Source organism: Equus caballus, chromosome 15 (genome assembly GCF_041296265.1).
Source record: "Equus caballus isolate H_3958 breed thoroughbred chromosome 15, TB-T2T, whole genome shotgun sequence".
NCBI lineage: Eukaryota > Metazoa > Chordata > Mammalia > Perissodactyla > Equidae > Equus > Equus caballus.
In genome coordinates, this window is record NC_091698.1 from 83694061 (window position 1) to 83720871 (window position 26811).

Here is a 26811-nt window from a genome sequence, read left to right on the forward strand (position 1 = left end):
TGCGCAAAGAAGCAGGCCTGCTTATGACTCCATCTAATAAGTGCTTGGCAATCATCAACCTCTCTAATTGCCACGTGGGTGAAGAGGTGGAAATTTAAACAAACGAAAGAGATTTTGAAGTGTTACTGGAAGAGGAAAAATGTTACGGAAGTGCCTAGGCATGAGAGGCAAGCACAGACACATGAGCACATAATTCTCTCTGGACAGCATAATCCCCAAGCCTGCAAAAGGCAACGGGGACATTCTGAGCATCTGCCTCCTTAACACTCAACACCACAAGGAGTTGATCAGTTGCTCAGGAAAATGCAGGTACTACCAAGACACCCCAGACTCTTTCTGTGCTGTCTACTCAGGCAGAAGAGGTCACTAGGAGGTACAGGGCTGAGACTTCTGAGTGCCCTGGGCCCTCTCAAGAGGGAAGGTAGGAAATAGTGTATTCCTTCCCATGTGGGGGCTCTTATAACGCCATCATTACTTTCCCCCTTCACAGACAAGGAAACCAAAGCTCAGAGAGGTTAAATGGCTTTCTCCAAACCTCAACAGTGGGGGCAGGCCTAAGATTCAGGGACCCTCCAAGTGTTCTTGGGTCCTCCAGAGAATGAGGTTTGCACGCTGAGCTTGTCTGAAGCAGATTTGGAGCAAGTGGTGCAATTTCAGGGCTAATTCTCACAGTTGCCAACTTCCACGAGCATTAGCTAATGACAGGTGTGCCTCTCTACCATTTACACTGCAAGGAAAGAGCCCCCAGCACAGATATTCCCACTCACTCCAGGTTTCCTGGTCTACGGGAGAACGGGGCCTGGGCTGACACTTCTGAGAGTTCCACACCTAACAACCTGGGTCTATTCCAAAAGGAAATCTGGAGATGTGATCATCCCTCTTATTGCACACTTTGGTTGTCTTCAGAGCCCTTTCCTGTGCATGATCTCATTTGACCACCTGGACAATCTGAGAGAGAAATTTAACTGGTTCTTTGAAGATTCTTGGGTTTCCAGAGTCAACCTATTCAAATAAAATACCCCAGGAAGGGCCAGTACCTTGTTTATTGGCTCACACCTTGGCAGCAGTTAACAGCTGGCCAAGAATCAGGCCCTGAGGAGTGGGAAACAGGACTGGGAGGAGGGGGAGAGGGTCAAGAGGAGGAAGCAGCACAAGAAGGGAGGTGGCCCCTCCCAATAGCCCACTCACAGCTTGGCAGAAAGAGGTTCCAGGAGAGCCATTCCCTGAGCCCCTCCCCCAACCCACCAGAGAGACCAACTCTCCCCACAAGGCCAAAGGTGGAAAAGACTAGAAGAAAAAGAGAAGTGACAGGAGAGATGGGAAGAAAAGACGGAACAAACCAACCATCAGAAGCTCTTCGATCTTAATTCATTTTATTCTACAAAATGCTACTCAATTAAAAGTGGAAAAGCTAACCAAAAAAAAAAAAACATCGCAAAGGAAAAAAACGTTTTAATATGTTCTTTCTTCCATAGCAGCGAGCTTTTTCTAACAAGCTTTCTTTAGTGCAAATACTGTAGGCTTGTATTACCGTAAAATAATGAAACAACAAAAAACACCACCAGAGATGCTTCAGAGCAGAGCAACTCCTCAATTTTCAAACCTGTACAAAGATTTTTGAACTCACGGTCCTGCCTGGAGAGGCGTATTTAGAAGCCTTTCCAATGCAACCATTTCACCAATACTTGAAAAAAAGAAAGAGGGTGCTCAGAAAGGTAATTCAATTCCCCATAGAGCGATAGGAATCTTGTACAACTTGTTTGCCTCCGGATCTTATAGCAGACTTGACGCCACATCATTGACATATCTCAAATACAGAAGCACGAAGCTTATGATTTTCCACTATATACCAAAATGCTATATATACATCTCCCACTGGAGGAAAGACACCCTGACACCTATTCTTTGTACAAAAGTGAATATTTTCTTCCTCGACATCAAGTAATCACAAACTAAAATAAATGGAATAAACTTTTAATCACACAGAGAAAATAGTTTTTGAGGAACAGTGTAGGATCTTTCGTTGTGTTCTCTTACAATGTAGACTTCTTGGTGACCACTGTCCCCAGAGGAATGACAATCCATCTTTAAAAACAACCATTTCATACAGTTTATACAGCACAAGTCACAAATCATTTTAGAAACAAAAAAGCATCATTAGCCTAAATTAAAAAAAATATAATAAAGAAGAAAGAGAGGGAGAGAGGAACTGGATATTTTAATGCTATCTGTTTCTATTCGGTCTTGGTACAACACAAAGATGTAAACATTTAAAATAAATAATAAAATAAACGTCAATTTCTTCTCCCCCTCGCCTTCCCATACCCCACTCAAAATTTGACCCAGCCCCTCCTGAACATGTGAGCACTGGAAAATTAAAACCCTTTATTGATGGATGGCTAAAACACTAGAAGCATGAGAAGATGTCAAATGAGTAGTGGGATGACTGGGCTTCCTTTTTAAAAGCAGCAGGAGGACGTGGGCACACCTGGAAATGTACACACCCACACACACCCACACACACACACCACACACACCCCAACCTGTCAATAAATAGTGAGATGCTAGCTTTTCAGATGAATGCCAAGAAGACTCAACAAGCAGAAAGTAGTAAGACCCCTCATGTTTTTAAAAGAAAGTTACACACACCACATCCTATTGGTCCACAAATTCTATAAGGACTGTGGTTACCCCTCCAACCATCTGAGAAGCGCAAAGGAGCACATCACAAGGTGGAGGGGAAAGAAGTTCCGAGGTGAGAGGAAATTGTAGGGGATGAGTTTTTGAAACAAACTTCGGAGTGAAGGCAATGTTGCCACAGATCTTTGAAGAAAGACATCTCACCTCCAGGTGTGTTTGTTTGCCCATTATTCAGGGACCTTTCATAAGGAATGCCCTCTACCCTTAGTCTCATCCTAAAGAGGGTAGACATATATAAAAGTGCCTGGCACATAGTAGGTGCTTAGTCTTTTCCTTCTTAAAGGGGCCACGCAGATGTCTGACCAGGAAAGGAAATCAACCTGAAAGTTAAAGGGTGAGATTGCAAGGGGCACTGTTGGTCCATCAAGGAAAGGGGAGAAAAGTCCCAATGCTTATAAAGTTCCACCCACCCTGAAGCTTGGAGCCTAGTGGTAGCAGAGAGAAGACTCCTTTCCCCAAAGCCTGAGAAAGGGAAGCAGCAGCCTCTGATGGCTCTTGGTTTTGAGACACTCGTGTGACTGGCCACCGTAGACACACCTGGCCTTTCATACAAGCAGAACAATGCTTTCTTTCCGAAGACCTCCCCAGTGAATTCTCTGCTTAGAGTTGGCTCCGGCAATTTCCCAAGCTTCACATGGGATCTCCTCTCTTTCCTGTGTCAGCAGCTGTCCCTATCCACCGGGCCAGGAAGAGGACTGTGCCCAGAGAGGCCAGCCAGGTGGCCAAGAGGACTGTGTGTTTCACACTAGCCTGTCAAGGAGTGCCTGCCCTATGCTGTCCCAGAGCTGCCTGCAGCCCAACTGGAGTCCACGCCAGCTGCCTAAAGGCTGGGGACACAGGGGAAGGACAGCAGCTCCCAGCCCAAGCACAGAGGCACCCCCACTGCAGCTGCTTCCTTAGCTGGAGCCACGGAGGAGGAAGCAGCGAGCCTGGTGTCCGGCGATTCCGGAGCAAGGGTGTGCGTGTGCCTGAGCTTGGAGAACAAGCCAGAAGGAAGTAACTGAGGATATGCACGTGATTTAGGTGTGGATATTCAGCCTTCCCCAAACCATCTCAGGCTCTGGAGAAGCCAAACCACCTTGGAAAACAAAGCCAGAGGGTCCTGAATGGGGACGTAGCTTGGAGACCTCCAAAGCCCTGGGGAGGGGCTGGGGTTTTGCCTTCTGCCGGTCCCAAAGCCAACACAGCTTGAAACCTGAACTAAAGCCAAACTCTGTCTCAGGAATGTCCAATCTGGCCCTAAGTCACAGATTGTGACCTGTCTTGGAATCAGCGCTGTGCAAAGTGGGGCATAAAGGGATTTTTAGAAATAAAACACCAGAAAGCAGCTTCATTTAAGAAATATATATATATATATATATATATATAGATGCACAAAGAAGCAAATCGCTCCCAATTGGCCACAAATACCTCTTGAGATGATTAAACCTTTCAGCGCTGAGCGCACCCGTTTTCTCTGCCCATCTCCTGCCACTCCTGGCTGACTTCTGCTTCTTTGATTAATCTGAAGCCAGAAACCCAACTACCCAGTCTTATTAGGTATGCCCCTCCCAGAACCTCTGGGAAACCAGGAAGAATGTGGGAAATAACACTTTTTAAGTATTTCTGGACAAAATCCTTTCTCTTTTTATCTCCTCTCTCTGCGTGGCCCATCCTTCCCCATGTCACTCCCAGTCATAGCGGGCTGTGTATTTAAGCACCCGCCGTCCCATTCCGTGTGTCTGGTGCATGGTAAGCGGAGGATGGACGTTAATAAGGACCAGCACTGGAGGCCTGGGTGTGTGCAGGGAACAGGTGAGCGAATGCATCACCACTCTCCCCGAGTCTGACTTTGCAACTTAAGCCCCACTGGGTTTGATTTAAATAACATCTATATAGTTTTAAGTTATCATACAATGATCTCTAGAGCTGAACCACAACAGCAGGGTCTCCCTCAGAGCACTAGCCCAACAGGGACCAGTTCTGGAAGGTCAGCGGGAGCCATGCCCTAGGGAGAAAAAGGCTCAGAGGGGTGGGAGGCAGGGACCACGCTGAGCTATGCTGAGCTCTCGAGGGAGGCCGGGAGGACCCCTTCCCCACCCTACTCCCACCCAGTGGGGAGGGGGCAACTCTCCTGCAGTGGGAAGCAACACATCTTATCTCCGACTTCAGCAGCCCCCAGGAATGGCGCATAAGCCAAAAGCCATGGCAACAGCTCTGGGCCAGCTGTTCACAGCTGGCTGACTGGACCCGAGGAGCACAATGGGATGAGGGGGTGCAGTACAAAAGAGAAAGCACTTGATCCATCAGGCAGCAGATGCCCACAGAGGGTAGAAAAGGCCCAGGCAGCCAGGGCAGGGCAAGCCAGGAGCCAGGGCTGTTGTGAGGCGGATCTCACTCCACTTGCCTTCCTCCTCGCTCCTCTGCCTCTCCATCCACAGCAAAGGCTCCTCTGAGGCTTGGGAAGGGGCCCCCGGGCAGCAATCTGGGGAGGGTCCAGGCCCACGCTCATTAAATCTCCATGGGTGGCATCACCCTGAGAGCCAGGGTGGGGGAGGGCGGAGCCAGCAGGGACTTGGAGTGATGCATGGTTCCTGGAGAGGGACGCCTCCCTGGTCTGGAGAGAAGGATCCAGGGGCAGAATGGCGAGGCAGTAATCACAGGAGACGTCCTGCTCAAGACACAGGGTGAAAGGAAGCTGCCTAGGACACCCATGTGGCTTGTTGCCACTATTTCTGGCCTGGTAATTAGGCATTTGGCAAACCCAACCCACGCCCCGGCTGTCTCACTCACACCCCATCTTCTGGCCAAGCCGCTCCTCCAAGAGCCGTCTCTGAGGATGGGGAGGAAGGGTCCTCTGAGCCTCCCAGTGATGGTGGCATCTCCTTGTGAGCTCAGGGAGCCCTGCTGGTGGTTCTGAAGATGGTGGTGGACCGGGGAGTGTCAGGGGAGGGAAGGTTCTGTATTGCACATTGACTGTCCCCTTCCGGACAAGTCAGCCCCAGTAGAAGAGTCACCTGCTGCGCCATCTCCAGAAATGAAGAGTTTTAATATGCAGACCACCCAGATGAAATGTCATGGCAAATTTGATAAAAACCAAGAAGCAGTGAAATTGACACTAGGGGAAGGAAGGGGCAAATAGAGGGAAGGTGAAACCAAAAGGCACTGAGCATGCTTGGTGGGGTGGGGAAGGACACCATCACTCCAGAGACATAGCGTAACAAACGGACAGGAACGGTCCACACCAGCTTTAGGCTCTTCAGAAGCCAGAGAGACGCCTGAGTCCACCAAACCAAGTCCTCCAAGCTTTTCAAGAAACAGGATTTGCTTTGCAAGATGAATGAGGGAAGAGGTCCCATGACTTCCAAGAGATATCCAAGTCCTCCGATGCCTCCCCGCCAAATCCCACCTGGGTCTCCCCAGAGCCAGGAAGCTCTCTGGCAGGGTCCCCCTCTTGCCCTCATGGTCCTGGAGCACTTGAAGGTGCTGGTCCCTGGGAAGGAGGCAGTGACGAGGACCCACTGGGAGCTGGGTTACAGAGCCAGCAGAGTGGGGGAGTTCAAGGAGTCTGATGACTGGTCCCCACTGCTACTGCTTCTTCGGTGAGCCTTGGAACAGGACTCAGAGGGCGACGCGGGCGACTCCTGCTCCAGGACGCTGGGGTAGGTGAAGACGAGGTTTGAGGTGCCCGGAGTGATGGCAGGCGTGGAGGTCACCACGATGGGGGTGTGCAGGGGCTCCTCCCCGTAGAAGCCCCCAGCGATGCTGATGGGCTTGATGACGGAGCGCTGGGCCTTGTCCAGCCCTGCTGATGAGGATGAGGGGCTGTCCTCCTCCAGGGGCTCCTGTTTCACCACCACGGCACCTACTCCGCCAACCCCACTGCGCGGGGGCTGCAGCCCAGAGGCTGGGGGCGATCGACGCTCCTCGGGGCTGATCTTGCACACAGGCCCATGGGCCACCAACATGAACTCCAGCTTCTCCTTCTCCTTCTGCAGCTCGGCAATCTCTTTCTGCAGGCCTGACTTCTCCTCCTCCAGCTCCTCCGTCTCCTACGGGGGGAAGAGAGGTGAGTAAGGGACAGCAACCTGCCAGGGACCTGCTAGGGAAAGGGCAGGGGGGCAGTTCAAATCCAGGCAAGAAAGGGAAAACCAGCAATGTCCTCAGGCCCAACCATGGAAGCAGCCAGCTCACACACCCGGCCAGAGCCCACCGGTTCTGAGTCATCTGGAGACTCAAAAGTCCTTTTATTTCTAAAGCTCAAGATGGAGAGAGGAGGAAAGCCGGCTTGGAGCAGACGTGAAATAAAAATCGTAGCCACCATGTTAGAGTGCGGACTTTGTGCCAGGCACCATGTTAAGCATTTCACAGGCAGGATCTCATTCGATCCTCTAGCAGTTTCTTGAAGCAGGTATTATCATTAACTCTTTTGCAGATGAGGAAATAGGTGCAGAGAGGTTTAGTAAATTGCCCAAAGTCACAGAGCAAGCAGGTGGGGTAGCCCAGATTTGACCCCAGTGTATCTGACTCCAGAATCCATATGCTACTATGCTTGACTGACTTGATGCCAGGATCCCCACCAGGCACCCTTGAAGGGGTGAGTAACAGTGAGATTTAGAGGCGGGTAGCACACATGAAGCCTGCCTGTGGATGCATACATGCTAAATTCTAAGCTGCACGACCGTGGAGACTGTCTGCACGCACAAGCCTGGGACCGTGCCTGGCTGGTAGGAAGTGCTCCGTCCGTCCTGGTTGGATCATCCCAGCCCCTCTTCCCTTTTCTGCTCTAGTGTCTGAAGCACATGTTTCAGGACTCACAGAACCCTGGGAGAACATTCAGTGCATCTGTACTTAACAGATGAGGAACCTGGCAGCCTGAGCAGGCATGTGAGGATGGCAGGGTCCCGCTGCAAGGACCTCAGCCCCCACCTTTCACACAAAGCCAGAGAAGCAGTGAATGCACGTGGAGGGAGTAGATATGGAAGATGAAAGGTGTGTGTCACCAGCCTCCTCGCAACTTTTTCCCTAACACAGATTCCTTTTCAAGAATGAGATGATACAGGCCGGAGCTTCACTAAGCAGAGTACAGCATATTCCGGAGTGAAAAAAAAGTTTCCATCTGTCTCAAGGGTCTGATGAACGTCATGAGCTTATGAGAGGTTTCCTGTGGAGGATGTGGCTCAGGGGCCTGGGTGGCTGGGCTGGGGGTGGGGAGGCGGGGGAGAAGGGTGTGAGGCTTCTGGAGGAGGGAGGGAGGAAAGCAGAGGGGCCTCGGAGGGCGGGGCTCTTCTGGGGCTGGTGGTAAGGAAGCACCCTGGGCAGACCCAGAGGGCCTGGCTCCTTGAAAGGTCAGCGGTGGGGCCGGCTTTCCTGGGGAGTCTCCCCGAGGAAAGCTCGTCACTAATGGAGCCACCTCTCTGGCATCAGAGAACTCCCACTCATCCTGCCCGTCTCTAACTAACATCTCCATGGCACATCCCTACAGGCATCACGGAATTCACACAGTGCACATTCAATACCCAAGAGCGAGGGCTCCAGGATGGACAAAGGGAAGCTGACACAGGTGCATGGCACCTGGGAGGATTAAATAAAGTGATGGGATGTGCAAGGTAATTTGTGCTTTCTAAAGCCACATCCTGCCTGGTCACTATAGGGATCACTGGCAGAGTCTCCCTCATCTCACTTTGAAAACATTCCACCCAGGAAAGTCAGTCCTGGCTTCAGGCTTCCTCCACATGGCATATGGCCCATCCTGGAAGGCTGGCTCTGGAGGGATTTATGTGACATCAGTCAGGTCAAGCTTTTGAGAGGGAAGGGCAGGGTCATGGGCCTCCAGGAATGGGCAATTAGGCAGCAGGGGAGAGGGACTCACAAGGGCAGAATGAGGTACCAAGGTCACAGCTTCAGGCTCAGCAGAGGTGAGGAACCCTCTGTCCTTAAAGGATATGAGAAAATCCCAAGACAGTACCACTCAGCTGGCACATGGCCCACCCCAAGAGACCCAGAGAGCATCAGGACGCCTGCAGAGGTGCGGGAGCCTAGACAGCAGGTCTTCCCCCTCCGCAGACCAGCTTGCTTAAGCTAGGCTGGCCCAGTACTGCTGGTGGCAGGCACAGGAGTGGCTGGAACCTTGGAAGTAGCCCCGGAGGGGACACATCGGGGCCTGCCCTGGCTCCTGCAGCCCGGTGATGTCCATACCCTCTGCCACCCCTCACCCAGGAGCCCCAGCAGGTCTGACAGCAGGGAACGCTCAGACCCTGAATGAGAAACAGTGCTGGCCCTGAAGAGGCTGTCCAGGTCTCTCTCTCTGGGCACAGGCTGGGGCCAAAGGCCACTTGCTCCCTCTCTTCTTTTCCTTACTCAGGGCAATGCTAAGCCATGTGCCCAAAGGAAGGAATGTTTCTGTCTCCACTGACTCATCTTAGGCCACTAGTGGGCAAGGAGAGAGGTGGGAGGGCCAGGAGCCCTGCGACTCTGCTCCAGCCCACCCAGAAGTGCTCCCACCCCACGCACAGCTCCTCACCGCCTGCAGCTTCTCCGTCAGCTCCCGACGGCGATTCCGGCACTTGGCTGCAGCCAGCTTGTTCCTCTCCCTCCGGATTCGACGCTTCTCTTCCTCTTCAGGGGACAGCTAAAGGCCAGGGTCAAGGATCACAATTAGGTTCAGGTAAATGGTTCACCAGCTTTTTGGGTTTTTTAACTGCATGTTAAGTAGGGCAAGAAGCCCTTGTGGGTCTGTGGAGGGAGGCAGGAAGACAAGAGGAGCGTGGCCAGGCTCAGAGGTCCCAGAACACGCAGCTCACTGCTGTCTGGCTTCCTGGGAGGGCACTCAGAGCTGAACCCACCCTGGAAGGTGATGTCTTGTGTTCGACGGGAGAAGAGGGCAGTGATGGGTCAGGGACTCACCAGCCCAAGCATGATGGCAGCATTTGTCATGTCAGCCCTGATTCAGCGCCAAGGTCAGAGAAGAGGAGCTGGGACTGCTTCCCCCAAAGTCCTCTTGTGTCAGCCAGGCCTGGCCCCACCCACTTAAGCAGCTTCTTCCAAACCCTGGCTAATTACTCCTCCCCATCACTCTGCCTGCTCTGCAAGCCTCACGATCCCCATTTGGTTAAGTAGCTGGGCCCAGAGTAAGAACCACCCGGGGGGAATGTTCTGCAGCCAGAGGGAGGTCCAAGCATGCCACCCCACTGCCGGCCTCCTCTGCCAGCCCTCAAGTGCCAGCTGCTCACGGTTGAACCTGAGGACTCACCAGTGTGCCTGGTAAAGCCTGAGGCAAGAGAGGATGGGAAAGAGGAGGAGGAGCCCTCAGACATGTTAAATCTTGCTGCCCACACATCCATTCACTCAACAACAGAGCACTTCTATGCACCAGGCAGGTTGGAGGGGTTTGAGATTTATCAGTGAACCAAACAAACAGAATCCCCGTGAGCTTACAATCCAGCTCCTTACACTGAGGCTGGTGAGGGGCCTGTGATTCATGCCCCAGGGCAAGAGTGCTGCTCCAGCAAGCAGGGCGGATGCTGTATCTACGTAGAGCCCTCCAGAGCTGGGACCCCAGTGCTCTTCACAGGCAGAGGAGACACAAGGAGATGGCTGTGGGCCAAGGCAGAAAACCACTCAAGCGCAAAGACCTTCCCATTCCGTTATCAGACATTAACGGCACATCTACTTTGTACCAAGTGCTGGGCTGGGGGCTTAGAAGATTCCAAGGGGAATAAGATCTGGGTCCTGCCTTCAAAGGATACATGGGAAAAAAGCCAAAGCCATTCTTTAGAGGAGATGACAGAAGCTGCCCCATCGAGGGAAGCTGCCTTGACTGCGGGCCACCCCATGATGGTGGGAGCCACTCCCCTGGCTGGGCCCAGGTCACAGTACCCAGGACGCTCCCTGCCGCCCTGTTGCTGTGACGTCTTGAACAGCAAAGCAAGGCAGAGCATCGGAGAAGACAATCTCATCCCTGTGAACACTGAGGTGACCCCATGGCCCCAAGGTGCCAGAACCCGCATCTAACGCTCCAAACACTGGCAGGAAAAACGTGTCAGTCGACTGCTCAGACCTGAAGTCTCTCTAAGGCATCAGGCCATCTGAGCACACAGAAGCTCATCACATCTTCTAGACTTTCAAATCCTCCTCCAACAATCAAGGCACGTAGCCCAGAGGGAGGCAGGAAGCCCCGCAGGCTGGGGAGACCTCCAGGGTCTCTTGGTATCTCAGATCTCTGCCTCCCAGGCTTTGGCTGAGCTGTGCTCCTGCTCATTTGCGTCTGCCTTGGGGACCTCCTTCACTCCAAGGACACCCTGATCATGCTCCATCACCTCCTCTACAGCGCCCCCCTCACTGGGATGAAGAGCAGGGCCCAGCTTCCCCTTTCCACGGGCTCCTCTCTCACTGTGTCCATTGCCCCCTGCAGCGGCCTCCAGGTGGGGCGCACGGAGCCTGTCCAGCCGTTAACATCCCTGTGAGTCTTCAGGTTGCTTCCAAAGACCTGATCTTAGGCTCCCAAATTTGAATCCTGGCTCCACTTCCCTTCTAAGCCCCATCCTCAGTCCCAGCCTCTGAAGTCTGCGGTCTCCCAGGGAGGGCCAAAGGCTCCACACCCTCTCTTCTGACAGACACCAGGCAGACAGAGAGCAACACTCAGATACAGTGGCTGTGCAGCCTTGGACAAATGACCGAACTCCTGAGCCTCAGATTCTCCATGTGTAAAATGGATTAATAAGACCTGCTTGGCCCTCCACAAAGTTTCTGTGATGATCAGCTGAGATGCAGTAGGAGAGCCCTCTCTAAACTAGAAAGTGCTAGAAAGAAGAAGATCCAATTCAGAGGTCTCCTCTCTGATGGTTTTTCTGAGTCCTGAGAGTCCAAGTGGACTGGAAACCCAGAGTCCACAGACTCAGGAACCTGCTCTGTGTGGGGATCAGCTGCCCAGCTGAGGTCATGAGGCCACTTGGCCAAGGTCCTGAATACTGGCTGCTCTTAAACCTGTCAACCCGAACTCACCAGAGTTACCAGGAGGGCCTGATGGCCTCGCTGCAGTCCTGGGTTCAGGCTCCCCTTGAGGCCCAGCCAGCCCCTCTCATCCCCCACTGATGAGGGGCAGAAAAGACAGAGAGCTGGCCGTGGTCCACCTTGGCCTCCCCTTCCCCCTTGGCAGCTTCTGGACAACTTCTGCCCTCCTGATCAGCCTAGAAGTCTCTCCCCTATCTGGTGAGGTGTGGGGCAACCTGAAGGAGCTGTCAGCATAGGAAGTGTTCAGGGGCAGTGACATCAACATGGTTACAGCTTGAGTGTGTCAGCACCACCACGTACTCACCCACAAGCCACACACCCTCCCCTCCTTGCCTCCTCAGTCACCGACACTGGCCTCAGAGGGAGCCTCCTCCGGCAGGAGGACGACAGTGAGGCACCAGGCTGGCTCCTGGTAACAGGCTCCTCCCCCTGGGGGAGGTCCCGAAGGCGGAAGTAAGCTTCAGAGAAAAGACCCGAGGCCTAGGAACCCAAAGAGTCCAGGTTCTAGGACGCTACCGCCCAGCTTCCTCCACGCTACCGGATGATCATCTGAACTTCTAACGTCAGTGGGATAAAATGCTCCTGGTTCTCTCCCTCCCTCTCAAAAAAAGGAAGGAAATTCTCCAGACGGATTGTCTTAGGGCACACCTAGGTGTTGTGATGGGAAAACCACAGGGCTGAAGGTCAGTGAGGCAGATTCCAGTCCTGGCTCTGCTACTAACTCACTGTGTGACTCTGGACAGGGCCCTCTCCTTTCTGGGCCTCAGTTTCCTCATCTGTAAAATGGGTGCAGAGGGAAAACTAGAAAAGCTGGTCTCCAACGTCTCTTCCAGATATAAACTTCTAAATTTGGTGTAAGTTAGGCCCAGAAAAGGAGGAAGAGTGTCCAGCACATCTTGCTTTGTTGTCCTGCTAGCCCAGAAGAGTCCCTCACGAGCCTGGCTCTCGCTCGGGGGTCACTCACATACAGGGAGAATCCAGCCCATCAGTGACTATAAAGTTAGGCACCTTGGACTCCCCGAAGGAAGCATATTTATAAAGGACATTATGGTCACTGCTCCTGCGATCGTTACAACTGCAGTCGTGGACAGCAACAGTGAGGGGAACACTGGCCCCCTGCCACAGCAGCAGAAGCTCCATGGCAGCCGTGAGCTGTAACCTGTGAGTGTCTGTTACCTACACTTCCCCATGTCACCCTGCACTGGGGCCTGCTGCTAACAGAACAAACCAGCACATAGCAGATACAAGGCCCAGCTTTGTCCTCAGAGGAACAGGGCTCCTGTGAAAGCTTCTGGTTCCTTGGAGCAGCAGTCCTTGTAACTCTAAGTATCCTGGGGACTACTGGCACTGGACCCCTGACTATCCACTGGGACCATGTTTGAAAGGTCCTTGTATTGGAACATTGTGGGCCAAGGGATGCCAGAGTGGAGGTGGACAGTGGTTGAAATGGGGAGGTTCCAATGCTGTAACTGGAGCAGTTCTCCAGGTAACATTTCATCTGAAAAAGGAATTCCATTACTAAAGTATTTTCCCTTCCCTTGGCATGGAATTGTAGAAAAAGCACGGCACAGGAAGTCCAGAGAACCGTGTTCTAGTCCAGACTTCCCCACTCACTTGCCAAATGGCCCCGGGCAGGCGTGTCTGGGCCTTGGCTGTGTCATCTGTGAAGGGGGACAGATGGGGCTCTTTGAAGGCTCATTCCCTCCTTTCTGGAATTATGCATGATTCCAGTTTCTTTCTCTGGAACCAGGGGGCCCATCGCTGCCCTGGCCTACTGTTGATATAGACAATGGGCCTTTTGAATATTGGGTAGATGCTGCTTAAAGAACAGAGGCCCCGCCACTTTCTGGCATCCTGCCCCGCCAGGCTGACTCCTTCTCAAAGCTGAGCCCCTTGAGGGAAAGAAGACTGATGCCTGACCTCCCACCCTCACCCCCCAGTCAGCTAAGCAGCTGAGCAGACTCCTCAGACCCCAGAGTCACTGCACTTGTGGAACGTGCATTTCAGGCACTTGAAATGGGCTCCTGCTTTGAGTTGGAGGCCTGGGACACTGAGAAGGAATGGCAAGGACCGCGGGCTTTACCGGCCTTGAGCATGACCCTCTAGGTCTGCTGGGTGTCTTGTCTGTACCAGATACCGCATGAGAGTTAAGGGTTAATCCAAAAGAGCTCCCAGCCAGGGTTCACTGGCTGCTCGTCACATAGCCCCTCTGCCAAGGGTCAGAGGACACCACCATACGCAGGTCCTGACAGTCCTTCACACTGACACCTTATCACTTACAACATGCTTTCCCACACGTGATCTCATTCAAGCAGCAGCAAGTCCTGGCTGGCAGGGACCATTATCCCCATTTTGCAGTTGAGGAAACTGAGACTCAGATTCTAAGGGACATGGGCAAGATGACTGAGCGAGGCCTGATCCTCAGGTCTCCAGCTCTGCCTCCAATGATGAGGGTCACATGCTCCTGGTCCCCAGCTCCCTGTTCTCCCAAGGGCTCCCAGAACATTAACCCTGATCCCCACCAGGGTGCATAAAAATGCTGTGTTCCAGGCCTTGAAAGCCACAAACGTGGTTCCTTCGCGCTAGTCTGAGCTATACCTGTTCATCTCTCCTCCTGCGGCCCACCGTGGTGCCAATGGTCTTGATCACGCCTGGTCTCGGGAGGGCCATGTGCCCGGGGACAGAAGCCAGGCCCGGCAGGGGGCTGTAGGGGTGCGAGCGAGGGTACGGGTTGGACATGGAGGTGATCACCGTGGGCTGCACCATCCACTGCAGGTCCTGGCTGGTCGTGATGGCGTTGATAGTGGGGATGAAGGCGCTGCCTGAGCCAGGCATATCTACCCGGAATTTCTGAAACGAGGAGAAAAATGTGATTGAGCCAATCAATACTGAGCAGAACAGGATGAGCAGAATAGGATAAGCGGAGCCAGGAGGCAAAAACCAGCAGAGAGTAGGGCCAGTGCTTGGGGGGCAAGGTCAGGACACCAGGTGAGCTTCTCTGGACAAGTCCAGGCAAGTCTTGCACATCCGAGACTCAGGGGAATCTTAACTGTTCCTGGAGCCTCAGATGGGATGCATCTCCTGACTGGTGTCCGGGGAACTCCATCCCCAGGTGGCTCAGGAGGATGCAGTCATATCCCAGTGACTTCTAGGACAGATGTGGTCCCTAGCAGCTCACACTCAGCAGGCCCTCTCTGCAGCCCTCCAGGCCAGCTATGCCCACATCTGCAGGAGGGCACCCACCTGAGCTCTCCCGAGCCCCTGAGCCATTTGTCAATTATCCCCCAGGTACCAGCTCAGGACACCTTGAGATTTGCACACCAATAGCTTTGGAGCAACAAAGACCACCAGGAAGCTTACTGTGCCCGCTTTTGTTACATTCCAAACAGGCTCAGGATGGGGCTGTGACCCCATTAGGGTGACATCAGGTCCATGAAAAAGTGTCCTCCAACCCATGAGACTGAAAAGTGGTAGCGTTTGTGGCTAGACTCCCCTTGCTGTCCTCGTCCCTCCTCCTTGCCCTTCACCTCTATCTTGCTTGGGACGGACACACTGCGTCTCTCTGTCTCTCTCCCTCTCTACGTAACTGTCTATCCAGGTTCACAGATGCGTCTGTGGGAAACTTCGGTGCTGCTAGCTCAGAGTTTTCTCCTTGTCTCTTAATTTATGCCCAGACCACTCTGCAGAGCTCTCTGGAACATGCTGCAGGAAGCATTCTATTTACAATATAGGATGATGACAGAGTACAAAAGCTAAAATGGGCCATGCTCCTCAGCAGTTGAGCTTGACCTTTCTTCAGGGCAGCTACTAGAAAGTGAGAAGAGGAGGGAGATGGCAAGGACCCCCACTTCCAGCTTTTCAGGGGAAAGCTCCCCTAACGGAAGCCTCCTCCGCAGATGACGATTCCTGTTTCCACAAAAACGTTCTGCAAGTCCTTTCTCCCCCAACCTGGCGGGTGAAGTGATGACAACCATCGTAACTCACGCTTACTGAGCACTTACTAATGACAGGCACCATGCTGGTGCTTAACCCGGATGATCTCACCAGTCCTCCCTCTGAGGTAAGAACCACCATTATCTCCATTTTTGAGGCAGAAATTTAGTCTTAGAGAGATTAAGTAACTTACCCGAGGCCACGTGGCTAATAAGCATTGGGGTCAGCATTCAAACTCAGTTCAGCCTGACAAGGAGGCCGGAGCTCTTAAGCACAGTGCTATAGAAGCCTCTGTAGCCCTGCTTCTCTCTTCTTCAAAATCCAGCCCCAAGTGCTGGTATCCACACCCACTTCCCCAGACAGAGCATCAGCTCATCCCTGCCGAGGGTCCCTAACATACCTTGCCTCTCACCCAGTAGACCCCAGCGGTCTGTTTGGCTCCAAATGAAATTCTGCTATAATCAGCATGGACGCTATAGCATCCCCTCTATTCTGGCTCAGTCGGACCAACCAGGATTAGAAGCATTAGCAGCAATGGCAGCTGCCACCACCACTGTCTTTACCCCAGTAACAACAGCTGGGTTCCTTTGTGTAATGTGAAGCTGAGAGTACCTCACTGTAGCTGACGGAGCTGGGGACCCTTCTCGCTCACTCCCCTGCCAGCTGTCTGCCCGCAGTCTGGGTGGTGGAATGCGGCTACCTCACCTCCCAGACTGCCCGGGCCCCCAGGCCAAGGGCACCCAGTGAAGAGAACCACCCAGCGCAGCGGATCCTGGGATCCCGTAAGGAACGCAGCCCAGTGCAGCAGATCCTGGGATCGCGTAAGTAACGCGGCCCAGCGCAGTGGATTCTGGGATTCTGTGAGAGGAGCTGCCCAGGGCAATGGATTCTGAGTTGCACCTCTGAAGGCAAAGACAACTGGGGTTTTTATCAAGAGCTGACTGAAAAGAAGCAAGTGTGGGGGCTGGCCCCGTGGCCGAGTGGTTAAGTTCGCGCGCTCCGCTGCAGGCGGCCCAGTGTTTTGTCGGTTCGAATCCTGGGCGCGGACATGGCACTGCTCGTCAGACCACGCTGAGGCAGCGTCCCACATGCCACAACTAGAAGAACCCACAACGAAGAATACACAACTATGTACCGGGGGGCTTTGGGGAGAAAAAGGAAAAAATAAAATCTTTAAAAAAAAAAAAAAAGAAGCAAGTGTGTACAGGTGTGCGTGTGTGAAGGCGAGAAGGGTGCAGTGAAGAAGGAAAGATCCAAGAGGGAAATGATCTTCAAGGAAAACAAAGGGACATCCAGGGATGGGCTGCGAGAAAGCAGAGTACTGAGAACATGCGGGTGCGGCCAGGGCGTGCAGAAGCACTAAGGCCCAGACAGCTGTTCCTCTCGGGCTGCTGGATGGCAGGGGCGGGATGGGGGGGTGCCTGGCTTTGAGGCCTGGCTCAGCCACTAAGTGCTTTGCCTTTGGCAAATGGCTGAAGACTCAGTTTACCTGTCTGTAAAGGGGAATAATAATACCAAACCCACTGCATTGTCCTGAGGATTAAATACGTAGTTACTTGGAATCACAAGCTATACAAGCACACTCATGGTTCTCAACCCTGGCTGTACATCAGAATATTCTAGGAGCTTTTTAAAAACACCAATGTTGGAGCCAGCCTTACCATTAGAGTTCTAAAATAACTGGTTTGGGGTGAGGTTCTGATACGGTATTTTTAAAAAATGCCTGAGGAGACTCTAATGTGCAGCCAGGGTTGAGAAACACTGCTCCAAACAAATGGAAGGTGGCGTCCTTATCATCACCACCATCATCACGCATCATTATTGTGTCTGCGCGCGCTGCACAGGGTGGTTCCAGGGAGAAGTGCCAGCTTCCCACTGCTGGGAAGCACCCAACATTTTTATTCCATTTCTCTCCCCAAGTCAGGTTCTGGGTTTGAAGAGCATGGGAGGCATTCAACATGATGGTTTAATGTGACCCTCCACCTCTGTGGGGGAACTGTCAGCTTTCCTTTCAGGAAAGCACCCAAGAAATTCACTCCTCATTCCAACAAACAAAAGGGCACCTGTTTCAGGCTAGGGGAAGCCAGCAAAAAACCTGAAGCAAAGTCTGGAGACTAAGGTTCCTTAGGAACAAGTGGACGACTCTCAGCCCCTCTCTGGGGGCCCTCCAGTCCACTCGCTCTGTGATGGCAGGTCCACAGAATGTGCTCCCCGGCCACCAGCCAGATTCCTTGCAGCAATGGCTTGGTCTAGACAAAACAAGACAGCAATAAAAACAAGGCAGTAGGTAATGACTGCCTCTAAATGCATGTACAACTTGTTTCAGAGGGAGGTAAAGCCATCTGGATAACACGCTGGCTCTAAACTGCAAGGAAAACAATGTCCCATCCCCAGAGGGGACTGGGGCTCTGATAAAGGAGGTTTCTGTCTCCCAGAGGAGCCTCTCTGAGACACACACACAAGTTTACGTGAGATCTGGCACATGTCTTGTCTCAACTCAGAAGGTATTATTCAGAAAGCGACACTGGGTAGGAGAGAAGAAGTGAGGTTAGGAGTTTGCGGTCCCAGAAGTTAGCCTGGCATTCTCCCAGGCCAACAGACCCAAGAACCAGTCCAATGTCATGTTGGGCATAAATCATGATTCTCTACGAACGGATTAGCGCTGAATAGAAACCAAGAGAGGGTTTCCCAGCTGCGGGTGAGGGCAGTCGGATCCCTACTTTGGCCCCAGGGTGTGCTGGGAGTGGGGGGATAGGGGAGGGGAGCCGGGACCTCACTTGACTCCCCTGGGGCTCTCCAGTACCCTTGGAAGCTCCTCCTCTAGGGACAGGATCGAAGATGCTAGATGGCTGTGTGGCATTCCAGCCTGGCAGAGCCTCCAAATGCCTCATTTAACTGTTGACTTCTGGGTGGGCAAGAATGCCTATAAAAGGACAAACCGGCCCCCACCGACCGCCTAGAGCAGAGTCGGGCAAACTTTTGCTGTAAAAGGCCAGATAATAAATATTTTAGGCTTTGTGGGCCATACGGTCTCTGTCTCAACTACTCAACTCTGCCATTGTAGCGTGAAAGCAGTCACAGACAATATATAAATAAATAGGCGTGCCTGTGTTCCATTAAACCTTATTTACAAAAATACTTAGGCCACAGTTTGGCAACCCCTGTCCTAGAGGATCTTTCTCATCTCCTATGCTCGGACTGGGGGAAAAAGAATAAAGAGTGAAAACGAGAAAGCAAAAATTCAGAACTGTTCCTCTAACTCAGGGGGCCAAAGAATGGACTCTCACCCATTAACTTCAATCTCCAGACCCGGAAACCAAAGTTCGAGCCCTTACAAGCCTTGTGGTGGGTCACTGGGCATCAGAAGTTCCTTTATCCTGCAGCACTCTGTATTTAAGGGTGCCATGGGGCTGTTCAGTAAGTGTGTGTGTGTTCTCCTCCCACTGCCTGTAAGAAAGACAGCTCAGAACACAAGGCCCTAGGGCCACTCAGCTTCATCAGGCCAGAGAGGGCCCTGCAGGCCCAGCAGTTGCTGATTTGGGAAAACGACCTCTCTGAACTCTGCAGCAGGGCCTTGGATTCAGAAATGAGGCTCACAACCATGGCCTTTTACAGAAGGGTCTAGGAAATAGAAGGAAGGGTCTAGGGTTCCCATTTCCTGCAGACATGGATGGGACATGGCTTATCCCAGGGACTCCTGAACTGCGCAGAAATGGCATTTGAGATGGAAGTTAGGGTTTGCATTCTTGGCCCATCCCCCTGGCCAGGCATTTCTCCATCAGACTGATTCTCGACTGGGCCAAGAAACACTCAAGCCATGAACCCCATGAACACCCGTGACCTGCCTCAGCAGGCAGGTAGGTACGCTTGTGCATGTCTGGGAGGAGACTCGGTTCTTTCTCTTAAGAACTACGTTTTTTAGATTCCCTGCAGGGGAAAAGGAAAATCCCAATGTCGCAGGAGACTGGCTCAGGGGAAGAGAAGGTAAGGGGAAATGCCACCTCATACGCCCCAGAATACCCCTGCTGAGGTCCAGTTTGACTCAAATGCTCTAGATTTTTACTGAATGAACTTGGGATATTCTCCAAAGCCTTCTATATGGATTTCAACCAGTCCTCACAGATTCTGCATTGGACATCACTTTCACCTTCCACCTTTCGTTCCTATCTGAGGAAAGCCACTTATGTCACAATGGAAATGGTTGCTAACAACTCATGATTTCTCCAAATTTTACAGTACACAAACACTATCTCTGGTGACCAGCCTGTCACCTTCTTCTCTTTCCCAGGTTCACTTGAAAGAACCACGCTATCCTCTGTCACCTAACTGCCAGGGTGAACAACAGCAGGGAAGAAAAGCAAAAGCAAGGTCAGGAAGGAAGTGGCCGATGTGGAGTTATCCCCAAGTTCTTTCCTCCCAGGACCCTTTTAGCCAGAAACCTACTCCAAAGCACTGGGGAACTCACTCCACCTTTCTGTGGACCCCTTGTGTACCCCCACCAGTCCCCGGACAGCTCTGCACTCGACGGGAAGGGCATACCTTCTCACTTTCCCAACACCACAGCACAGTGACTACGGCCATGGCACGGCTGACACGGCGCTGGGCGGGGGAACTCTTACATCTTCCCTCTCTGACCCAGTGAGTCAAAGAGGGATAGAGTTACCAAGTGGGGCTCGGAACAGATAGATTCACCTCAATCTGGGCAGCTGCCGTCATTCTGAAATGTTGTGGCCACCAAAACATACCACATACAACATGCATGAGACATAGCCACAAAATAATGATGCTACTTTCTTTTCTTACTTTCAACAAATAGACCAGAAAGTTAGCTTCCTGAATTCTCAGGAATTCGGTATCTTTATTCCTGTTTAACAGAGGAAGAAAATCTAAGGTATTGATGGCAAAGGTGCCTGCTTTGCTGTGCCCTGTCTTGGCAGCCGCTCTCCCAAGCAGACTCCTGGGACTGAGCCCAACAGGACTTGGGGTCGTGATCTGCTCTGGACCCAGCCGGCCCACCCAGACCTTCTATGTCAGACTTGGTTCTTTATGTGTCTGATCTTTTGATAATTTCCAAATATCAAATTCACCTTCAAAGGACAAAGATTTATTAGGGGAGGATTTCAAAAGAATTTGCTGAAGGCAAATCCAAAAGAGGGGTGTTGTAAAACCTTTTGAGTCTGACTAATAGCCACAGCATCCAAATAAGTATTTAGTCTCCTCAAGAGACAATTATGAAGGGGACAACAGTGATTTGGACGTATGAGTTCTGGTGGGTTTGGATTAAAATAGAAAAGAAAAATGAGGCTCCTAACTTGACACTCACCTTCAAAAATAAGGCGGGTAGAAATAAAGAAATGGAAATGCACTCAGGGTTTTGGTCAGGAAAATTCAACTGCCACTCAGACAATACATGATGGCTTTTTCACCCCGTTCACCATGATGAAAAAGTGAGGCTGTGTTCCACCATCAAGAATCAGTGGAACAGTCAAATTCCTGGGATAACCTTCTCTTTGATCGTAATCTACATCTTTAAGGTCAAGGCAAAAGAAAAAAGCACCAGAGCCTTAATATACACCTCCCACCTTCCCATAATTTCTGAAGACCGCCTCCCAACACACACCCAATTCCCAGTGTCCTAAAGAAACACATCAAGAAAACAAGTCTTGAGAATATGAAGAAATTGTGCTGGCAGCCTAATGAACAGACAGACACCAGAAGAGGGAAAGAAAAAAAGCACTCCTTTTTCAACCAGGTTTTATTCAAAACAAAACAAAATTTTAAAAGAAACTACATTTCGTAGTCAAGCAGTTCCTAGTTAACCACTGTTAAATATGTGGCATTTATTTGTCCTGAATTAAAAAGGAAAAATCCTAAGAATTCGGAAAACTCACCAAATTAACAGTCCCTGGGGCTGGAAAAATACATTTCCCGGCTAGTTCTTCTAAGAACGTCCCGTAGGGGGCACTAGAGAGATATGATTGGGGCTGACTTGGGAATCACAGTCATTTCTGGTAAAAGTTCTTTGATGTGAGGAATGTCCCAGCCTGGTACAGTTGGCAAAAGTTCACTCCGGGGAATTTTGTGTGTGCGTGTGTGTGTGTGTCTTGGGAAAGGGTGGTTGCCGAAGAGAAGGGCTAGTCTGGTATTCCTTTATTCTAAAAAGGAACTGTCTCCCTTGATTTATTTTCACAAGTTATCTGAGGAACAAATGGCAGCCTTGGAAAAGTTCTGGGTCTTGTTTTTGTTTTGTTTTTTCATTAAAAGGGGGCCCAGCTGATGAAAACAAGTTATGAAATGACCTATGTTTGTGTAACTGGCTGGATTGCGTAATGCTCAGGGCCTGAAACCGTAATAGTCCAGCAGCCAGGCAGGGCATCTATCTGGGAGGTGTTTTCCTAGGAAAGTTAGGAGAGACAGAAAACGACAACAACAACAAGAAAAAGCCAGGAGGGGGAGGTGTATGTAACTATTACTGACAAAACAGAATCACCAAAGACCAACCTTTGAGATTAAAACTATAACTGGAACAGGAAATATTTCTCATGCTTCAAGTTCCTGCCGTATACAAAAACAGAGGTTTTCACAAAGAGTTATCTGCCTGCCCCCCCAAGTCACTGGAACTCATGGCCATGTGTGAAGATCAAGCTTTATGAAGCGAGAGAGGGGAGGAAAGTTCTGGGTTGAGTAAAACTAGCAACAAACTTATCAGGAACATTGGACCCCACAAACAAAGAGATCAGGAAAAAATCATATCCACTTGCCCAAGGAAAAACCAGCGAGCACTCGTCCACTGATTGGCCCATTGAGACGCCACAAAGGAGGAGGGCCCATCACTAACTGCCGGAAAAGTAGCCCCGTAAAGGAAGCTGAGAGAAATAAAGTGATTACGGGTTTTATCGCATATGTAATAAAGTTACCTTGAGCCCGAGATCGGGTGGAGTCACAGCACAGACTTTTGAGGTAACAAAAGCCTCTCAGGTCAGTCCTTAGGACCACACAACAGCTTTGCTCAAAGTTGGAGAGATGATGGAAAAAACCACCCCCTCCCCCAGGACTGGACAACTTGTCTAAAGTGGCGTGACTTTGCCAGTCCCTCTGGCTTGGAAGCTGCTGGGCCGAACGGGCAGGCATATATTCGAGAACCCCATGCACTAGTTATTACTAATTGCAAAATCCTCATGTGTTACAGCATGCTAGGAATTAGCCAACAGCTGCTTTTTGCTTCGGTAATGAGGCCCCATTACACTCTGCTGGATGGAGTTCTCTTCCTTCTTCCTAGCACTGGTTTCCTGTCTGATTTTCTTCCAAAACAGGGAATTGCCTCCGCTCACATCCTGGGCTCAAAGCCCTAGTGACACAGATTATTGAATCGGGGCACTGATGTCCGGTCTGACTTCCCATCCAGGCCCCAGGGTCTGAGCAAAGACAGGCGGCGAGACTGCAATATTTCAATGATGACCGACACAGAAATGGCAATGAAAGGAAAAGACAAGAAATCAAACGATCCCTTTCTGATTCCAGGAGGAAGAGAGGGACATTTTGGGGTTTGTTGAATAGGAAAGTGAGGGAATGGGTATAAATGACTCCAATCCTTTGCCTAATGGTATTTGGATTCAATACAAACCACCAACGGGGCTGGAAAGCAAACAAAACCAAACACTTTCAGGACAAGATTTGAAACTCATCACCTTAGAGCTCATTATTAGGGGTGCACTGACTGCACCCGCAATGCACAGACTAGTCTCTCTAGAGTGGGTGCTTATGGGGACCAGGGGAGGTAGAGGGAAGACCCGGAGAAGCCATTTGGGGGACTCACCAGGTATGGGGAATCACTTTGGAACAAGGTGTCCCTCTTCAGATCCCGGAGAACTGTGTTTCCATTTTATTCTCCAGCAGAGTCCAGTCCTCCCTGGAAGCCCACCCCAGGCCCTCCTGGATGGCTGGCTTCTAGACGCCAAGGCCACCGCCTTACCAGAGCAGCTCCTGCTGCAGCCAACTTGGCCAGACACTCCGCAGATGGGACTGAGGAGGGCTTCAGGTTGTAGTGGCCCTGTGTGCTAAGCCGGCTCCCTCACAGACCTGGCGGGGCCCCGCTGCAGTAGGCAAGCACCCCAGCAGCACCTTTCTGGTATTTATAGACACACGGATCGCATGCACAACCCCTCCAGAGCAAACCAGTTCCACGGCTTTAGAAACAAGTTGTTTTTCTGCTTCCAGAACCACCCAGGAGCCCAAGCGAGATCTCTTCCCCCGACTTCTCTCTGCAGGCGTGCTTGCTCCAGATACCCTGGACCCTCAAGGCGCCCCTTTTGGTGTGAGTGCAGGCTCCTGCTCCGACCCTAACAGGAGACGTATGGGCGCGGGGCACCTAGGCGCCGCCCCAGCCAATCAAGGCTGACCTCCTCCTTCCTGACCTTCGCACCTGATTCCCAGAGCGGCAACCCTCGCCCTCACACTAGATTACTTGAAGGAGTCCAACAATGTTTCCTAGTCCCCAGCCTCTTTCAGAAATTAACTAAGACTGACGGAGAATACGAGAAGAGAGACGGCTTTCCCGCAGGAATAGGGTCCCTGGATGTCGGGAGCGGCCAGTGGATGCAAAGATTTTTTTGTCCACCACGGAGAGGGGAAGGGGGGGGGGGATTCCTGAGAGAGGCGGTAACAGGCTCCCGGGGACGGGGCCTCTAATTCCAGGAGCTTGTCTGGACGAGATGTAGTGTGAAGGAAAGGGTTTGTTGGCTCGTCAAGCCCACTGCCCGCTCCAGTTAAAAAAAAAAAAAAAAAAAAGTGGTGGCGTGGGATAGGAGGGGTGGGCAACACAAGACGAAAATCCAGAACTTCACAACGGTGGCCCGTGGGTATTTTCTCGCCAAGCCAAGAAAGGAGAAAAAAAGCAAAAGAAGCAGTGGCGGCGAGAGGAGGGCGGGGGTCCGCCCGCGCCGCCAGGTGCACTCGGGGCCCGCACCTACCTGCTGGCCGCCGCCGCCGCTGGAGTAGGACTCGGCGTGCGCAGGAGAACCGCTGCTGCCCCGGGATGAGGTGTCAAAGTTCCCGGGATAATCCTGGTACATGATCCGCGGTGGGGGCCCGAGAGGAAACAGGGTGTTTTTCTTCCCCCGCCCTCGCCGCGGCCGCGCACCGGCTGCTGCGCGCTCGCTCCCTGCCGGCCGTGCCTCCGGCTCTAGTCGTCGCTCCTGGACTTCTCCCCCTCGGCGGCGAGCGCGGACCGGGAGGCGACGACACCCCGGGAACAGTGCCCCCCGAGTGCCTCGCACTGCACTTCTTTCCTGCTCTACGAGCGCCGCGGGACCAGTTGTCCACCCAGTCCCTCCCTCTAAAAAGTCGGCGCGTCCCTCAGTCCCTCCCCTGCGCGCGCCCTCCCGCCCCCGCGCGCCGCCGGAGCCCAGCCGGGACCTCCGGCTCAATCAAAAACTGGAAATTAAAAAAGAATAGGAGCCTGGCAAGTCGCGTCTGCCAGATCTGGGGGCCCTCGATTTCAGACAGGGCAGAAAACGCGAAAAGAAAGGCTGCCCGCTGGGAGAAACTTCTATTTCCTCCTTTTAGAAAAGGAGCTGAGAATAAACTTCCTGTGGCCGACTCGCCGCCGGAGTTTCGGAGCGGCTCGGACACTTGTCTAGGGGAAGAAGGCAGCCTGCGCTCGTCCCGCGGCCCGCGGGGGTCACGCTGAGCCGGCGCTGAGAGGGACGTGGCCCCGCTCCCCGTGCCGTGGCTCCGGCGCCCGGACCTGCACCCCTTCGCCGGCGCCCGCTCCCGGACGGGCCTGCCTCGCCCGTCCGCGCCTCTCTCTCCCTCTCTCTGTCCCCGCCGAGCGCCGCTCGCTTGCTCGCTGCTTCGCTCCGAGCCCCTGCGCTCAGCCCGAGATGAGTCACTACAATGGCACGAGTTCAACTCACACTCTTTATTCTCCAGCCCCCACCATGTGGATTCACTCACGTCAACTCCAGACTCCACCTTGCGGGGAGGAGCGCGGGGGGGAGGGGGGCCGGGGAGAGGAGGAGGTGGAGGTGGAGGAGGAGGAAGAGGCGCGGGAGGAGGCGGGCGCAGAGCTCCCCTCCCTGCCCCGGCTCCCGGTCGCGCTGACGCCAGCCGCACACCCCGTGCGAGGAAGGAAGGCGGTGGCGGGGGTGGGAGCGGACCGCCAGCGCGTTTTGGGGGAGCCGAGGCAGCCCTGGGCCCTTCCTCACCCTCGCCCACCCCCCGGGCCCAGCGCCCTTGGTTTGTTCCATTGGCGCACGTTGCCAAAGATGGTCATTTGCGTTAGAGGATGCGAGTGCGGGTTCCCTTGCTTTCGGGTGACGTGGAGGGAGAGGGATTCCCTCGCCTGCTCCCGAGCGCGCCGCGGCCTCCCCTACCCACCTCCACCGCCCTGGGAAGGGGCGCGGGGCGGGGCCCCCGAGAGCGGCCGCGCGGGCCTCGGCGCCAGGTTTTAGAAATAATCACAGTCCTGAAGAGCGAGACAGGCGGTTCAGTGCGGCGCCACCGCCAGGCCGGGAGCCGGGCACGCAGAGCCGCTCGCAGGGAGGGCCCGGCCGCGCGCGGTCGTCGGCGCCCTCCGCGGCGCCGCCCGGTGCAGCAGGCGCCCCGGGCGCGCAGGGTTCCCGCGCCGCCCTGCGGCCGGGTCTTGGCGGGGCGCGGCGCCTCCGGGCGAGGTGGGCCAGCCTATTTTTCCCTCGGTGGCTGGCTGCCCACTGCTCCCCCTACTTTTTTTTCGGCTCTACAATTAATTTGTTAGGAGTAGTCTTGAAGACGAAATTAACCAGTCAAGACATTGCGGCCGCCCTCTATGCCGGACATTTGGGTCGCATCTAATAGGAGTAATCGGGCATTATAAGCAAACTCCAGGTTGTTATGTATTTTATTTAAAAAAACAGGGAAGGAGGGATGCCCGGGACAGGGTGTGCCCCAATGTTGTCTTCAGCTGTTTTGGAGCGAAGTTCAGGGAGCAAATAGTCCGGGCTCCTGGGTCTTCCCGCCTCGCTGGGCGGGGCGGGGCGAGGTGCGGGGTAAAGAGCACAGGCCTTGGAGTACGGACACCAGGCTGTGCTATTTGCGGACTGTGACTTTAGGCGAGTCCCTTAACTTCTCTGGGCCTCAGTTTCCTCCTATAAAATGAAGAGATTGGCACAGATGATGCTCTAAGGCCCTCGTCAGCTCTGGAACGTCAGT

General features: G+C 52.8%; 1 protein-coding gene across 2 annotated transcripts; it reads right to left on the reverse strand.

Moving 5' to 3' along the window:
* Positions 1–1435: 1435 nt before the first annotated feature.
* Positions 1436–25538, reverse strand: FOSL2 (FOS like 2, AP-1 transcription factor subunit). Of its 2 annotated transcripts, none has more exons than XM_001501994.6 (4): positions 24594–25538; positions 14290–14541; positions 9203–9310; positions 1436–6731 (listed from the first exon to the last, which is right to left on the reverse strand). In XM_001501994.6, the coding sequence occupies exons 1-4, from the start codon at positions 24693–24695 to the stop codon at positions 6213–6215; spliced, it is 981 nt and encodes a 326-aa protein (XP_001502044.1). In that variant the 5' UTR covers positions 24696–25538; the 3' UTR covers positions 1436–6212. The 2 variants fall into 2 exon arrangements, with proteins under 2 accessions (XP_001502044.1, XP_005600164.1); XM_005600107.4 differs by lacking the exon at positions 24594–25538 and adding an exon at positions 23441–23985.
* Positions 25539–26811: the final 1273 nt, after the last annotated feature.